The 17099-nt window shown below is 59.3% G+C and overlaps 1 protein-coding gene across 12 annotated transcripts in view; it reads right to left on the bottom strand.

Moving 5' to 3' along the window:
• ANO1 (anoctamin 1) overlaps positions 1-17099 on the bottom strand; it is a 155512-nt gene that overhangs the window by 63175 nt on the left and 75238 nt on the right. For 11 of the 12 annotated variants that reach the window (XM_037011412.2, XM_037011416.2, XM_073217271.1 and 8 more), the window contains one exon: positions 10220-10552. In XM_037011412.2, the coding sequence (XP_036867307.2) occupies positions 10220-10552 (333 nt within the window). Of the gene's footprint in view, positions 1-6748; positions 7028-10219; positions 10553-17099 lie in introns of those variants that run through there. The other variant, XM_073217274.1, reaches the window with a different exon arrangement.

Here is a 17099-nt window from a genome sequence, read left to right as displayed (position 1 = left end):
GGTGCGATCATCGAACATGCATGTACCTCAGGTCACTATGTCCCACACGTTACATTTGGCGCCTGCTCCTCAGTAGAGTCATGGAGGAAGAAAAGGTGGGGCCAGCATCTTGCAGCCAGTAGGTGTGGGGCTCATATTCACACGGGGGCCCTGAGTCCTCACTCACGCACGCACGAGTCCCGCAGTGCCCCCAGTGACTATCTTTCTCTATTCCCTCTTGAATTCGAAATTTAGGAGACTCCCCTTGCCAACTGGACGGTGTCCATGAGGTAATGGATCACCCACAAAAGGCATGTGCGACATCAACACACTTTCCCATTACTCCAAGGTAACTGGGGGGTTCCCCGTGGCATTGACGTCGTCAGAACAAAAAGCAAGGACACACGACGCCTCCCTGAGCCAGAGCACCCTACAGCAGCGGGGTCCGCAGCCCCCTGGGCTCCTCCAGGGATCCCAGGGGCATGGGCCCAGCTGGCCCCCAGGCCCCCCCACCTCCTGTCTCCACAGTCCAGGTGTGAAGAGCTGAGTGGGAGCCGGGCCCCGGAGGGAGGGGGCGCCGCACAGGGATGTGCGGCCAGGGCAAGTGGGGCCTGCTGCTTGCCTCTCGGTCCCATCACGCCCCAGCCTGGGAGGCCCCACGGCACACCAGCTCACTGCAGGGCTCTGGCACAAAGCAACTGAGCCAAAGTCACGTGGGGATGGATTTTAAGAGAAAGACTCTTCAAGCTGAGGGCCAAATGCACCCCTCAGCTGACAGTGATGCTCACAGGAACGGAGGACAGCCTCTGCGCATGCCCCCCTGGCTGGGTCCAGTGGGCAGAGCCTCTGGGTCAGCCCCACAGTGTTCATGCTTGTCGGGAGCGCATGAAGGCCAACAACCAGACAGCAGTTATAGTGACGCTGGTGCTGAGGAGGCTGAGGCCCTCTGAGCACTCGTGGGCCAGTCCGCCCTTCCTGCCCTGGGCCTACACAACAAGCCTGGGAGGCTGTCCCAGCACACGCTCACTTGGGAGTGGAGGAAACGGAGGTGCAGCTGTGCGCCCCACGCAAGCCCGTCAGAGGCGCGACCGGGCCGCTGTAACAACACAAATGCCTCTCTCACAGTCTGAGTCAGAAGCCCTAAATCAAGGCGGCCCCAGGGGAGGGTCCTTCGCGCCTCTCCCAGCTTCTGGGGCCCCAGGCATCCTGGGCTGGCGGCCACATCCCTCAGCCTCTGCCCCCTCTTCACAGGGCCCCTCCCCTGTGTGTCTCTGAGTCAAATGCCCCCTCCTTTGTCTTCCAAAGACACCAGTCACTGGATTTAGGGCCCACCTTAACCCAGGAGGACCGTTCAGAGATCCTTAACTTACTTACATCCACAAAGACCCTCCTTCTAAATAAGGTCCCATTAGCAGGGTCCAGGTGGACACAGCTCCTGAGGGCTGCCACTCGGCCCGCTATGCTCCCCACTGAGCTGCTGCTCAGAGCCCCACAGGGCTTCACTCAAGGACCCTGTCTAAGCAGCTCTTGTTGGGGGAGCCCCTGGTGCTCTTTGCACCCCTGCCCGGTCCCCCAGCTGGCAGGAGAGGTCAGTACAGTAAGGGGCCATTACCTCTGCTCCTGTCCCTGGCCGAGAGGCAGCAGAGACCACGCCTGCCTACGTGCACAGGCGCCTTCAGCCACCAAGATTGAAGCTGCCTCCCTGCCCCAGGAGCCCTGGAGGGCATGGGACCGGAGAGACAGCGGTGCAGGCCTGGGGACTCATGCGCACCCCTGTAAGCCGGGAGAAGTGGCCATCTACAGCCCACGTGGGGCAGAGTCCGTCTCTTCCCATTACAGGTTTATTTCTGTGCATGGCTCTCCCGCACGCAAAGACCCAAAATATATTCTCCCGAGTCCATGGAGATTTCCCTCGATGGTGGTCAAGGGGCTGACGACTGCGGCCGGCTTCCCTGGGAAAACATGCTCCTGTTTACGTGAGCAATGGGGTCCCTTCCAGGCAAACATCTGGCAGCATTTGGGAGAGGGGTCGTGGGACCAGTTGGGAAAGAACACATTTGGGATGATGTAGAACTCAGTGACTGGCCTGCCTGCAGCCTGCCCCGGGGGGTGGGGGGAAACCACGGAGACAGCTGGGCCCTCCTGCCCAGGCCAGATGCCCCAGAGCATGAGTTCTGTCCTCACCCTGGCTCCTGTACTGGGGAACCCAGAGGCCGCAGACCCGTCCAGGCTTGGGGCAGGGAGGGCCCAACCTGGCCAGGCCTCCAGGCTGTGAAGGGACAGGGTCAGGGGCACCGATGTGGCTCAGAGCCAGAGGGGGTGGGAGGGGGTGGCAAGGGTGCCTGCCTTGGTTCAGGAGCTCTCCCGGCACACACCAAATATGTCTCGGCCAACTCTGAGCCCAACTCACAGAACTCTGAGCCCACCAGAACTGCTCCTGGTGCTTCCTGAAGGAAGAAAGCACGAAACAAACAAACATTCCCACAGGGGACTTACAGGGTCGAGTACACGGAGGGACCCCCTCTGCAGGTCCCGGGGGTGTCAGTCCCCACGCTTGGCCATGTGCTTCCACCACCTGTTCACTATCGCCTACGGTGACTGACGCGCAGGCTTGGAAGCTGCTGGAAGGTTTGCATCCGTAAGGACAGGTTGTGGGCTCCAGGCACTACCTGCTCACCCCACACCGCCCCACAGGACACCTTTACTGTAGATGCCTAGTCCTGAAATCAGGGACTTAAGGATCTCAGGGTCCCGGTGCCACTGGGAGGGCCTCCCCAGAAGGGCCCCGTGCGCATGACTCTAGCCGGCTGCGGTCAGGTGGGGGCCGCAGGCACGGTGCACGAGCAGGGCCCCGGAGGCCCTCCCTGAGCGCAGTCTCCTGGGGAGGCCCAGGAGGGGGTCAGGCTGCACCCGACTGCCACGGGCCCTCGGCTCATTCCTGCTCTCAGCTGCTGCCCAGGGGAACACCCCCACCCCCAGCAGTGGGAGGTCCAAGAAGGGCTCTTGAGCTCCACACCAAACAGGCCTGCAAGGCGGGGGCGCCCGCACCACGCCCCCGTCAGTCCCTTATGGTCAGGCGGCACTGGCCTCTGGCTGCTCTTCCCGTTGGCACTGGCGACCCGCACGGATGTGGCTGATGTGTCCCCGGCATGGGGGAGGTGCTTCTGGTAGTTACTGAGTGAGTGGGGAAGGCCGGGGCCGGTCCCTGCCGGGCACCCACCGTATGCCAGCCAAGGGTGGCCGGAGGCTCACACGGTGCTCTCCCGACCTTCCGGCAGGTGCTGGGTGCCCGCCTTCACACCCAAGGCTGAGGGTGCGGGAGGGCCTGGAGCTCTGCCCTGGGGCCCGCCTGGATGTTGCTCCTGCCCGAGGGCCCCAGAAAGGCTCCCAGCTGCTGGGCGTGGAGCCTCATTCCCTAGATGGCACCATGCACTGGTGAAACCATGACCTCTACATGGTCACAGCGCTGCCCAGACTCGTCCAAAGTGAGCCCCGGACCCAATGAGTACAGAGCCTGGGGGAGGCCGAGAACGTGCAGGGACTGGGCGGGGGGGTCCCTTCCCTCAGCCGTCTGCACAGGGTCTGGTCCCGAGGCCCCGTGTCTCAAAGGAATAAACAATAAGTAAATCGGCAGAAAATATTCACTCACAGTCTTGAATCTATGATAGGCAGGTAGGTGGCTCAGAGCCACCCGTTGGCAGAAAACAATAAAAAATGGTGGACAAAAAAGTAAAATAAAATAAAGTGAAATACCCTTAAAATTGTTTATGAGGTGAAAGTAGGCTACTGCCTGGCCCGGATGAGTGACCAGGCCCCGACCAGGAGGTGCCCAGGACAGCTACCCTGGTGGCCACTAGGGTCGGAGTGGGGGTTGGAGTTTAAGCCCCAGGCCCTCCCAACACGGGGAGTCTAACAGGAGACCTCCACAAAGGGCAGCCCTCCGCCAAGCCCAGGGAGTTGCAGGAAGCGCCATCCTGGTGAGAGCAGAACAGGGGAGAACACAGTGTAAAAACCACCAAGAAGTTCTGGCCTCCAAAGGCCATGGCCCCCGTGGGTCTGGGACCTCAGCGCATGACCTCTGTTCAAGGTGATTCCGTCGATAATGCCCTGAGATGTGTGACAGATGCAAGCCCCCAGCAGACAGTGCGTAAGGGACCTTCCTCCCTATGGCTGTGTAAGGGCAGCGTCCAGCGGATGTGTGAGCCAGGCCACCAGGACCTGGGGACAAGCAGCAGAAGGGACCCTCAGCCTTGGGAGGCTGAAAGGGTTAGAGGATAATGAATCAGCCACACTTACCTCTTTAAGGGAATAAGCCTCACCACAGAAAGGTTTTGCAAAAGACCGGAAACTATTAAAAATGACACAGTCAACTTGGAAAAAAACCAAACAGAACTTCCAGAAATAAAACAGTGTCATAAGGAGAATTAAAACTCAGCAGACAGGTTTGAAAATACCCACCCCCTCCACAGAAAGGCAGACTTGTCCAGGCAGGACAGGGGGTGCTGGTAAGGTGGGAACCCTGCTCTCCAGAAAGGACAGAAATGGTCCCTCATGTAGCTGTGGCGTTTGCCAATGTCCATGGTGTAAATACTCCAGCTGTGGACTATTTCAAGCGGCCAAAGGGTTAATAGCCAGCTAGCAGAATTCCGAGTCTGGCACGCCACCTGGCCTGGCACCCCACCTGGCCAGAGCCACAGGGATTTTACCCCAGACACCTGGGACCCTGGCGGGGCACTTTAAAGACTTGGCTTTACAAAGAATGTCCAGAATTCACTTTCCAAAAGAAGTGAAGTCAGAAGGGATGTACAAAAGCCTCATCAGAAGGCTCAAGAGACACAAAACCTTTAGGACCAAAGAACACTTTCCAAAAGAAGTGAAGTCAGAAGGGATGTACAAAAGCCTCATCAGAAGGCTCAAGAGACACAAAACCTTTAGGACCAAAGAAATGAATGTGTAATGGTAGAATTGTGAACAAGTAGAGAAATGACAGCTTCAGGCCTAGCCTAGGGGTTCCTAACATCCCATGCGGGAGAGGCCCGCAGGGGAGGCGCTCAGCCTGGAGTGAGGTTGGGGGCTGGGTCAGATTGCATGGTTCCAGGTAAAAAACACAAGGTTAGAAGCCAGAACCCAGGTTTGAGGGCTAATCCTGCCCAGGACCAGCCTGGTGGCCCTGGTCTCCTCCCTGTGTCTTCCAAAGCCTCAGTCCCTTTCTTTCTGTCTGTAATGGGGGGTCTGATTCCTGCACCAGCTACTTATGGTGGGGTTCGGGCACCCACATGGGAAGGATGGGGGTTTGCCTCCAAACTGCCAAGTCCCCCTGAGAACATCTGCTGCTCATTTGCTCTCATATATGCACATGTTGGCATTAGACCTCAGGTTCCTCGTCGTGGCGCCCCCACCCACTGCCTGGGGCTGTGAGGAGGCTCGCTGCCCTCCAGTGCTGAGGGCCAAGCCCAGCACCCTCCAGACACCTGCCTCCATCTGCAAGGCCTTGGCTGCGAAGGGAAGGAAATGAGTCCCCCTCCATGACATGTGATCACGGGCCACCCCGCCCATCCTGCCCCCATCTCCTGGGGCATCTCCACATGCAGGGCACCTTTCCCTTTCCAGGCTTGCCTTTCTGAGTTCCGTCGGGCAGGAAGGAGGCTGCAGCCTGGGGGGAGGACCACAGGGCCGCCTCGTACCGCCACCCCCATTTCACAGGTGGGAAACCGAGTCGAGGTTGCTCGGCCAGGAAGGGGCCAGTAGGGTCCCGGCCGGCCCTGGGAGCTCGGGGGCCGCGTCCACACCCATGCACCGGAGGGCTGCAGGCAGCTCCCATTCTCTGCCCTGTCCCGCACTTTCAAGAGAACGTTTGCAGTAACAAGAGTCGGGGGACGATGCCACAGGACCGCCCCAGCTCCGGGGAAGGGGGGCGCCGGGAACGGCAGCCCGGGGCACAAAGGGGAGCCCTGCAGCAGCACGAGGGCAATCGGGCCGCAGCATGTCCGCAGCTGGGCAATGCCACCAGAGCCGGGGCAGGCTCACCCTCGGGGCCGTGTGGGCCCCGCCGCCCCGGCACACACAGCCCGGTGGTGTGTGGCCTTCTTGGCAAGGACCCACGGACGCAAATAACGCCCAGCCTTTGAGGCAGGACTTAAAAAATGCTGATGGGTTTCAGATGCAAGGCAACTGCTGGCCACAAGCCGCTCACGTCCGTGCGGTGGGGACCCTGGAAGCTGACCCCCTGCTGTGGGAGGGCGAGGAAATGAGGGGGAGAGGGGGGCAGAGAGGCTCTCCTTGAGAAGAAAGGCCTGGGCCTCCTGCCCCACGACCTTTTTTCTCCCCGTCATTTCCTCTCATGCGTGCTGTCCAGGGCTGCCTCTGCCAACACGCTACTGTGAGACCCGTCGTTCCCCCGCCTTGTGGGCCCTCAGCCCAGGGTAGCCAGGGCCAGCGTCTAGCTGGGGCCACCTCTGGGCGCTGAACAGTAGACAGAGGGCCCACCTCTGGGGACGCTTCTGCTGGCCCCAGGGGAAAAGGCTGTACGTTCCTTACACCTCAAATCATGACCCAGGGTTGGCATGTGCCCTGGTAGCAGGTTAGAAACAGTCCCAGGTCCTACTGAGACCTACTGACTCAGCGCCTGCATTTTGAAAAGACCCCCTTGGGATTCCTGTGTACGTGGTGGGCCCTGCACTGAGGCAGCCAGGCCGAGGCTGCACGCCCAGACCGCCTCCCTGACCTGCCCCCAGCCGTGAACCACGCCTCCCTCACCCACTGCCAGTACCTCTAGGCAACCTGTGCTAGCCGCCCAGCTCCTGGGATGCCCCGGTAGTCTCAGCTGCTGCAGTGGGGCAAGCTGGGCCTCCCCAAAGGTGTCCATGTCCTCACGCCCAGAACCTCAAAATGAGACCTTATTTGAGTCTTTCCAGATATAAGACAAGGTCATACAGGATTAGGGACCCTAAACAGAAAGACTGTGTTATCAGAAGAGGAGCAACACAGATACCCAGAGGAGTAGGCACGTGATGACGAGGAAGGGGCTGGAGGGAGGGGCCGCGCCCAGGAGTGTAGGAGCTGCCGGAAGCTGGAAGAGGCAGGAAGGACCCCCCTCCCGCCCCCCGGCCCCTCCAAACCTTCAGGGAAGCATGGCCCTCGACACCCTGACTGCTGATTCTGGCCTCCAGGACTGAGAGAGTCAGTTTGTGTTGCTTTAAACCCCCTGACCCTGACACGTGGTCCTTTGTTATGCAGCCCCAGGGCACTGACTGTTCTGTGTCCCTAAGAAGCGGCCCCCTGTGCCATCAGCCAGGCCATCCCAGGATGTTTCCACAACAATAAACCTCCGGTCCCAGGAGAAAGGCAGGCACATAGGGCCCCAGTGGTGGGCTCAGAGCCGCCCCACCCACGAGCTGTCCAGCACCCCACACCGGTCGGCCACTCGGGGAGAGCACACCGGAGCCCTGGCGCCCTCCACGCGATGGCCTGGTCATGGCCGCTGAAGGCACGCCGGCAGACAGTGGGAGGGGCCCTGCTCCGTGCAGGGAGCCTTCCTGTCCCGCCCCACCCCTCTCCCTCTGCCTCCCTGTCCAGCCTTAGCAGGGTTTCTCTACCAGGGCCAAGCTGTCCCGTGGGGACATCTCAGAAGGTCTAGGGACATTTTGGGTTGTCACGAATTGGGGGTGCTACTGGCCAGGATGCCACTCAATACCCAAAGCCAACAGTGCCGGGCTTGAGAAACCCGGCTTCACGGCCACGATTCCTCGTCTTCGGGGTCACGGAGCGTCGGCGTACCTGGTGGGTCCCGTGGACTTTCCTCCCTGGGGAAGTGCACAGAAGCCCTGATGTGCTTCAGTAAAGCCTGTGCAGCTGGTTGATTTGGAGGCTACCTTATTTTCAAAACTGCAAACGCTTCTGCTCCTTGTGACCCGAGCACACTCCTGGGAGCGATTCATTAGCAGGGCGTCACCCCTGAAATAAATGCACCCACGGCTCTCTGCTGATCAGGCTGGCAGAGGCCCGCACGCCCCTCCAGGGCTGCGTGCGCCCCAGCGGCCTTTCACAGACTCCGGTTCCTCCTGGCTTGGCGAGGGCAGGTGAGAACCACAGGCAGCGGCAGGGGAAGGCCTTTCCTGGGGGCCTGGGGCCTCCTTCAGCTCAGGTGAGAGCTTGGGAATCACAGGGCCCGTGCAACCGACAGCTTATGCTCTGAGACCCCAGCAGGGGGACAGTGTGAACCTGGCTTCAGCTGCTCTGAAGGCCTGAACTGCCTGTCTACACCATAGTAACACTAGCATCTGAAAACAGCCCAAATCAACCCTGTAAAGCCTCTTGCAGCTGCAGATCCAAATTATCAGTGACATTTTGGTTGACAGCAACCAGTGTCTTTATATTTGCTTTTCATTCCAAAGTCACATAGAGAATACAAAGTTTAAAAAGGAGTATGTGTGACACGGCAGTTCACTGGGTTGGGAAGGCTCTCTTCTCCCTCCGGGCACTGCTCTTCCCGCGTTCACATGAGCAATAATATGGGATTTAATCAATATCAGCCAGTAAGAAGCTGCCACGTGCCAGACTCCAAGCTAGCACGTTACACAAGATGACCCAGTGATGAAAATGATGACAATTGTCATCTCCACTTTACAGACTGGGAAACTGAGGCCTAAGCAGCTCCGTGTCTTGCAAACGAGACAGGGTCTGGGATCTGGCCAGGGTCAGTGTGAATCACCAGGCCTTGCGGGGCCCTTTTAAACACAAGGCTTTAAAGTTGTCGACGGGGAAGAATGACCAGGACAGGGAGTGGACCCCCCAGTGAAGAGACAAGGTGCACAGAGCCCGGAGCCCAGCATCACGGCCCTGCACGCCCAGCTCCTGGGAGAGGCCTCCCTCCGGCCTCTCCTGCCTCTGACGGAGCCCGTCTGCTTCTCCAGTTAGAAAGTGACATGTTGAAGTCAAGTCTGCATAGTGGTGGTATTGTTCTGGCAAAAAGCCGACCGCTCCTCTCCTCCGAGCAGCCCCGGCCCGCCCGGGTCTGAGCCAGGGAGGGGCCGGCACACGCCTGCCGGCAGCCGCTGCCCCGAGGCAGGCGCTCTGCGATCCTGCTGGGGTCCAACTGTTGCTCCCTGATACCAGAACTGTGTAAGGCCCCTCACACACCCTTGCAACTCCAGCGGGAGGCATGCCTGCTGCAGAACTCACCAGCACTGCCTGGCCGCCAACCTCTGAGGTGGACGTTACCCAAGAGATGCTTCGTGTGGAACACCAGATCCCCCGACCACTGGGTCACGGCAGAGAGAGGCCCCGATGAGCATTTTTAGTTGCTCTCAGGGGCAGTGCTATGGACCTGTCATGAAACAGAGCTCACGTCCCAGCTCTCTGACTGGCTAAGTCGCTGGTCTAAGTCTCCCAGAGGCATCCTTATCACCAGACCCAAAGTGCTCGATATGCAGGGCCACTGGGGTTCTCATTAGTGAAACAGCGAACTGAAACCAACTTCTATTTCAAACGTCCTTGGTTGACTCGCGGCTCCCTAGGTTAGCTCACTGGCTCTGCTCTTCACACGCGGTAGACTTTTGCTGACTCTTGGTTAATCTGCACAGTGACCCCTCTAAAGGCTATGGGCCTGTCACCAAATGGAAGGAAGCCTCCCCTGCAGGCACAGGGAGGTTACAGAGCCCAGGGGGTGCAGGGGGAGCGCCAGCAAACACCCCCAGGACTGCCAGGCCCTTCCCCAGCACCACTGCCCTGCCTTCTGCCACCACGGAATCCCCACATGCCAGGTGCATTGCCCTTTTCTCTCCCCAGAAAGCTTTCCCTTAGAAAATTCCCAGGCTTTGCCTGGGGGAGGGGCTCCAGGAGACAGCATCCTGGGCAGGAGATTCCAGAGCCCCAGGGCCCAGCACACACACACCGAGAAGCTGAGCCCCGAGAAGGGCCAAGGCCAGTCACCAAGACACCTCCTCGGAGAGCTCTGGCCCCCAGCCCTCCGGACGGGCACAGCTTCCCAGGAAAGGACTGACCAGAGCAGGAAGTATCCTGACCCCGAAGGTCATCACTGAGGCCAGCCCCTCCCCCAGAGCAGCTGGGGCTACCCAAAGCCTCCGGGAAGCAGCTTTCACCCCACCCCAACGGCCAGCAGTGGCTTCAGGGCCCTCTCCGCTCCGCGAACAGCCTAGGGCCAGAAGGTCGCCTCCCGCACGCCCTCCGGGACAAGCCGCACGGCCCACTGCCCTTCCCAGTGCGCCCAGGGCATAGTTACGTCCTCGTCCCGCTCCAGCTCCAGGCCTGCCTCCAGGAGGTTGCCCTCGTACTCCTCTCGGCGGAAGCGCTTGTCATCCTCGTGGTAGTCCATCGGGGGCTCGGGCTCACCCGCGCCCACCAGGGCCCCCTTCCCGGGCAGGGGCTGGTCCTGCTTGCCGCTGCGGGCCACCAGCGTGGCGTCCCCCTGCTGGCCCCTCCTGGCCAGCGTCCTGCTGCCAGAGGGTCTCTTGTGGTGGTACACCAGGATGTAGTCCACTTTGCGCCTGCCATCGCAGAAGTACAGGCCGTGCTTGCATGCGGCATCAGGGTCCACGGACAAGGAGTTCAGCAGCTGAGGGGAGAAGACAGACACCGGCCCGCTGTCAAGCTGTTCAGGATGGGCCTCCAGAGGGCAGAAGGCTGCAAACCCAGCTGCTGCAACCACATGCTCCCTTGCTCATTCAGCAAAGGCCTACTGAGCGCCTGCAGGAGCCCCGACACTGCGGCCAGGCCCGGTCCTCACAGAGCTGACTTCTAGGGGGACGCGTTCACTGCTAATCACACACGAGGCTGCCAAGCTGGACACTCACCACACAGAAGGCTGCTGGTCTGGAATGAGAGCAGGCTGGAAGGCGGCAGTAAAAGCCCTGAGCCCAGTCCCCCAGGACGTGCTCTTCATGCACGCCTACAGGTCCCCAGCAGTGCAGAGGCGGGCTCGGGTTCCGCAAAAGCAAATCTCAACCTCTGATGGCCAACGCACGTGGCAGCATCTCGTCCAGGTGGCCACAGGCCCACAACGGCCCTCTCCTGGCCCGGTTCTGGTGCCAGCTCTGCCACTAACCAGCCATGTGGCCCAAGGCCAGGCACTCACTGTGTTAGTTGGATTCTTCCAAAAGCAGACCCCAAGTCGAGCATGTGGGCTCAGTATGTGGAGGTGGTCTTGGGGACCAGAGGGAAGGTCAGGGAGGTGGGCAGGGAGGGCTGCCAAGAGGGTCACTGCAGAGGTGGCCCTGCCTCTGTGTCCTTATCTACCTGAAGCATAAGGATAGACATGGGACAGCGAATTGAAAGTCAAGAACTCCATGTAGATGCAATGATGCGTGGCTGCTGGGAAAGCCAACCCGAATTTCTAGAGCTCCTGCTGATGACTGAGGGCAGACAGGCTAGTCAGCAAGCCGGTCTCCGTAAACACGAGAAGATAAATGAAGTCTGCTGGGGCGCAGTCTAATGAGCAACACCTGACAGGCCTCAGAGCTGAGCTTCGTGCCCTGCACCTGACCTCCCAGCTGGACAGCTCCCTGCCGCACCTGGGCCCACGGCTGGGCGCCGGTCAGGGGGCAGCAGGACCGGCCAGCTGTTAGCCAAGACTACAGCAAGGACACCTGGATGGCGGGGGATCCCCTGTGGTCAGGATCTCTCCAAGCTTTTGGGCATTATGGGCAAGGGATGGAGGGGAGGGACAGGAACAAAGCGGGTGCTCGCTGCAGGGGAGGGAGGCAGGAGGGTCCACTCCTGGTTAGTGAGGGTGGGCTCATGCCCCTGAGGCTCAGGCTGTCGGGCTGGCCCCAGGATGCTGCCTGCTGGACTCTGGGCATTGCTCACAGCCTGAGCCTGATAGTGCACGGCCAGCAACTACAGCTGGCGGGAGGCTGGACACAAGCAACAGACTTCAATCCACAGGGTCCAGCGCCAACTTGGCAGCCTGCACAGGACCCGACCCAGCGTGGATGCCCAGCTGGCCTGCTCCCGCAGGTCTACATTCCAGCGACGGCTGGGAGCTCAGGGGCCAGGACCATCCTTTCCTAGGCAGACAGCTCTTGGAGGGCCCAGGGGGCAGGGTGGGAGGGAGGCCCAGGCCAGGCCCAGCCCAGGGCAGCACCGGGGAAGGCTCCGGCATCTTCTGTGGGTTAATGCTGCAGGAGGTGGGGAAAGAGTTGTTCTCCTTATTTTTAGTTGTTCTCCTTAATTTCTCAGAGGGAAACAGAGGTATAGTAGGTAAGGACCACCCGAGGTTACAAGGCAGGCAGGAGGCCGAGCTCGGCCTTGAAGTCCATCTGCACGCCCCGGGCGCTCTGTCTCCCAGTAGTAACAGGGGCACGTCCTCTGGGACCGGGCCGAGGAGGGGGCCCTGTAATAGGCCCACTGGACCTGGAGGAGGTTGAACTCACATGGTTGAAGCAGTTGGCCCCTGACGCCCCACTAGGGGGTGGCCCTAGGGACCAAATTCCTGCTGGTTGACCCCCAGTGGTCTGCTCTGCTTCCAGCACTAAAGCACACAGGGAGGGTGCAGCCATCAGCTGGGCCTGGCTTCTGCCCCACTCTCCTGGGACCAGCAGGTAAGGTCCGCATGGGGCAGGTATGGGTCAGTGCGGGGGGCCTCAGTGTCCACCTCTGTAAATGGGAGGGTAATATCAGCTTCCCAGCTTTGGCCAGGATTAACTGGAAGAAAGAACCCCCATGCTGGGCAGACTCTGTAATTCCTGGGGGCCTGTGGGCACTCGGGGAACGAACACACTGCCAGCCGGGCAAGAACGTGGCAGGTGGTCTGACCATGGTGGACCCGTGGTCTGCAGGGTGGTGGGGGCCGGTGCACCTACAGGCTGCCAGCCTCCTGGGCCCTCCAGGTGCTTGGCTTCTCCCCATTTTCTGAAAGGGGAACTGTGGTCCTCTGTTTATAGCTCCCAAGGGCCGACCGCTCACCCTTCTCTCCTGCCCCACCGGCCCCAGCTTCTCCCCCCCACTGGAGTCAGGTCACCCCCTCCCCTGTGCCTCTGCACGTGCTGCTCCCTGCCTCCTCTGTCACAGCTGGCCCTGCCCGGGACAAATCCCCCCACCTTCCATGCTCTGGAGGTTCCTCACCCCTCCGGCCAGTGGAGGTCTCCTGCCCTGCGACTGCCTCAGAACCATGTACTCACAGGAGCCCCCAAGGCCGCGGCAGGGTCCTGGCCAGGGACTGTCCTTAACACTAGCACCAGAACCTGCTACACACGGCGAGTTCAGGGCCTGGTGGGGGCCCCATAAACACCCCTGAGTGGCCAGAAAGCAACTAACACTGAACAAAGTGGACCAATAAACCCTCAGAGAAGGGGAAGTTCAGAGTGACCTCATCCAATGTGAGAGCAGGGAAATTAACCGAGGGAGCGGCCAACGACTCCCCACCAACAGGAGACAGGAGGAGGCCTCCAGGTTCAAGATTGAGCATCAGCAGCTGCCCCCTGGGGCCTGATCGAGGGCCCTCAAGGCCTGACAGTCTCGGGCAGCACAGAAACATCCCTCCCACCTGGGGGAGCACAGCACAGAGGCCTGACCGAGGGTGGGCGTCAGCCCAGCCCTGACGCTCCCAGTTGTGTTAACCCAGGCACACAAAATAATCTCCTCGTCCCTCAGGATCCTCTTTATAAAGTGGGGGCCAGGAGACTAATCAGAGTCCCTCATAAAACAGGACTTCCCTCAACAGGTCACTGCAACGGGGCCTGACCTATGAGGACCTCTCAATAGAAGTTGGCTCTGGTTTGGAATTAAGACAGAAGCACAAATAAACAAGTAGGGGAGGACACGGGAAAATAATCTCCTGGTCAAACTGGACCGCGAGTGAAAGATGGTGGCAGTGCCGAACCCAGATTTTAAAAAGTTACCAAAGGGAGCTGGATGGGCCGTGGGCAGCAATAGGCAGCCCGACGCACAGGTGTGAGTCCCGGACCCTCCCCCGGGCTGCCCCTGGTGTGTGACCCTGGCAAGCGGCTTCACCTGTCTGCGTACTCGTCTTGTAAAGTGGGATGGTCCTACCTGAATACGCAGGAAGTGTGGGCCGTCTTCCCACTACACTCTGCATGGGCTCAGCGGGACCTGGGGAGGTCACTGCACCGTGGGCACCGCAGAGGCTGCCGTAGTGGCTGTGTGGGCAATGGAGTGGATGCTGTTCTTGTGCAGGACAGGACAAAAAGGCAAAGGTGTAACTTGCCGTGGCAGGGGTATGGGTTAGACTTGGCGCAGGACTTCCCAACCCAAAGGCTTGGGAAAACTTCACAATGTTCTCCCTCCCATATCCTTGAGAAAGGAGGTGGGTGACCTCTCCACACACCACTGTCGAGGGTGAGGGGTTTCTTGTTCATGTCTTAAATGGCGGGCGCTGCATTTATGGCTAACAGAATGAAATAATGTCTGCAGGTGAATGAATGGGAGGCTTGGGTTCTGCACAGTAACTGGGAGGGCCACCAGACGGAGGACACGGCAGCTGAGACCCAGCCGGGGCCAGCAGCCTGAGCACAGCACTGCCCCCCTCTGAGCCTCGGGTCTTCCAGTTGCAAGGTGGGGACAAAACCTCTCCTTGCCTGAGGTCACAGCTTTCTGCGAGGTCCAAGTATGATGGGAGGTCTGAAAGCATTCCACAGGTTTCCTGGAGTATTTGGGGGAGACACTCCTGGAAGGAGCTTCCCAGAGGAGGACAGAAAGAGGGTGGAAGAGAAACAGCTCCCCTAGGTTACGTGGGACAGTGTCAGGGGACAAAGGTCCCCTCTCGGCAGGAGTCCCCTGTCCCACACCAGCCTCTCCACACTCCAAGATAAGGGTAGCAGATGGACTGGGTGCCTGTGCTCACATCCTGGATGCTACACGGGGACCTGCATTTGGTCACTGGGCTTCCTCCCTGAAGGTGGAGCCCTAGAAGCAGAACTCACACATTTGTGTGAAGTCACGAAGGCAGAGCATGTCTAAGTGCCACACTAACTTTTTCCAAAAATGGGGAAACTGGAATCAGTGACCTGCCAGATTTCTTTCGGTTCTGGGACTCTTTGAAATTCACATCCATGGGGAACATCACTTTTAAGCTTCATCTGTATTTCAAAGAGGTTTTTAATTAAGTCACTGACACATGTATTGATTTATCATTGTGGGGCAAACGTGGTTATCTATAACCAGATCACCCCAGTGGCAGGTAAACAGGGAAGCGCTCTTATCTCGCAGGCACTAGCGTCAGGTGCTTCTCTCGGGGTGGCTGGGCTTGTCTGGGCACACAGACCTGGGGCCACTGACAGCTGTCAGTTTGAAGGAAGAAAGAAGAAACACCTAAACATTAACACGGAAAAAAGTTAATGAAATGAATTGCAGCCAACCTAACCTCTGGCTTTGAGTCATTTCTTAGACCTCTTTGTACAGAAACAAAGAAGTGACTTCCACCCTTGAACTTGGCAATGACAGGGAAGCTGAGGTACAGAGACACAAGCTGGGAACAGCAGCTTGCCTGGGATGGGCTCGCTCTGCCGGCCAATTTGAAGTACGGAGACACTGCACATATGGGATACATGTCTGGGACCCGGAGAGGCACTTCCTGAAACGCAGCCCACGTTCTCTGGCCTTTGCATGCACAGAGCTGCCTTCACTGGGTGACTCAAGGTAATTACCAGCTTGAGCTGTGCTGGGGATGCCCTTGGAGGCGCTCCTTGTCAGTCTCCTGGCCCTTCACAGACAGGCCCCTAGCTCCTAGAGCAGCAGCTTCCGGCCTGTCTGTGGCCATTTCACCAGCAGGACACTGCTTGGCCATCTCTCATTCCTGCGGTCAGTGTCCACAGTCAGTGTCCCTGATTCACAGCCCTCCAATCCCACAATACCTGAAACCTGCTGACGGTGAGAGGTGTGTGCAGAGTGAGAGTCAGTGTCTCATCTGGGCTTGGCTGCGTGTTTCTGGGCTGTGAAGACTTGAATGAAGGGCCCAGTCTTTGCGGACTTTGTGGTCCTCGCCAGGGCTTGGGAAAGCCATCATTTCCCAACCCAGATAAGCCACAGGTCCCTGAACTAAAACTCCAGAGCCCAGGGGCCATTTGTTTAGGGCTCCATTTCTTATTTTACAACCAGTTCATCATCAAGGTGAACTGGTCTACCTCCAGGATGTCCATTTCTCTCCACCTCCCTGGCGGCCACCACCGGCTCAGGCCCCTTGATTGGTATCCCTCTGTTCCCGCCTCTGGGACTTCACATACGCAATTTCTTTACCTGTAAGCTCCGCCCCAACCCCATCCCCATTACAGGTGTAACTAGCTCCTTCTCCAGAACGTCCATTCCTTGGGCAGCCTGTCCATGGCCACTGTCTCCGTGCCTCAGTCCTTCCTCGCTCTCCTCCCAGCTGGTGGGTGGGGGGACTTGGCATGGTCCATGTGTCCCCTCCCAGCCTCAGGTTCCTCATCTGTAGTAGCAGTACCCACCCCCACCCCATACAGCTGCATTAAGAGTTGAATGAGTTAATGCTCAGCTACTGGCCTGCTGCAATGGGCACAACCCTTTGTCACTGTCCTGGGGCGCGATTCATCAGAGCACTCCTTAAGCCCCAGATGGGCGCGGCTCCCATCTCACGCTCTGTGGGTGCCCAGGACCCAGTGTGGCCTGGCACACAGCAGGCACACAGTTAGTTGAACTGATGGCCCCTGAGCTTGTAATGCCAAGGGTGTTCATCACAGGCAGACCCCTTTCCATCCAAACCTCTTCCCTGTGCTCCCCACATCTCTGTGCAAGCCCAGCTACCCAGGAGTCCCCAGTGCTCACAGGAGGCTCAGGTATGACCCAAGGGGGTGTGAGGCCTTCCCTGGAACACAGTGAGCCCGCCCTGTGGGAGTCCCACCTGGTAGGCACCCCATGAATGCTGGGGCCCTCCAGCCTAAGGGGAGACAGCAGGGCAGGCAATCCCAGCTAGGTCAGGGCAAAGCAGGGGCTGGGACCTGGGCCTGGCCTGGGAGCGGCCCTGGCAGCTGCGGCGGGAAGGACGAGAAAAGAGGCTGTTTTCCCTCCTGGGGTGAGCTGCCTGAGGCTCCCTGGCCGAGGGCCCCAGCTCGCCCGGCCCCCTTCCTGCAAACTTTGTCCTAACTTTAAGCCAAGCCGCCGACAGATCGACAGATGAATTCTGTCCTCCA

Source organism: Manis javanica, chromosome 11 (assembly GCF_040802235.1).
Source record: "Manis javanica isolate MJ-LG chromosome 11, MJ_LKY, whole genome shotgun sequence".
Lineage (NCBI taxonomy): Eukaryota > Metazoa > Chordata > Mammalia > Pholidota > Manidae > Manis > Manis javanica.
The sequence above is the reverse complement of the archived record's forward strand: the minus strand, read 5'-3'. Positions and strand labels throughout refer to the sequence as shown.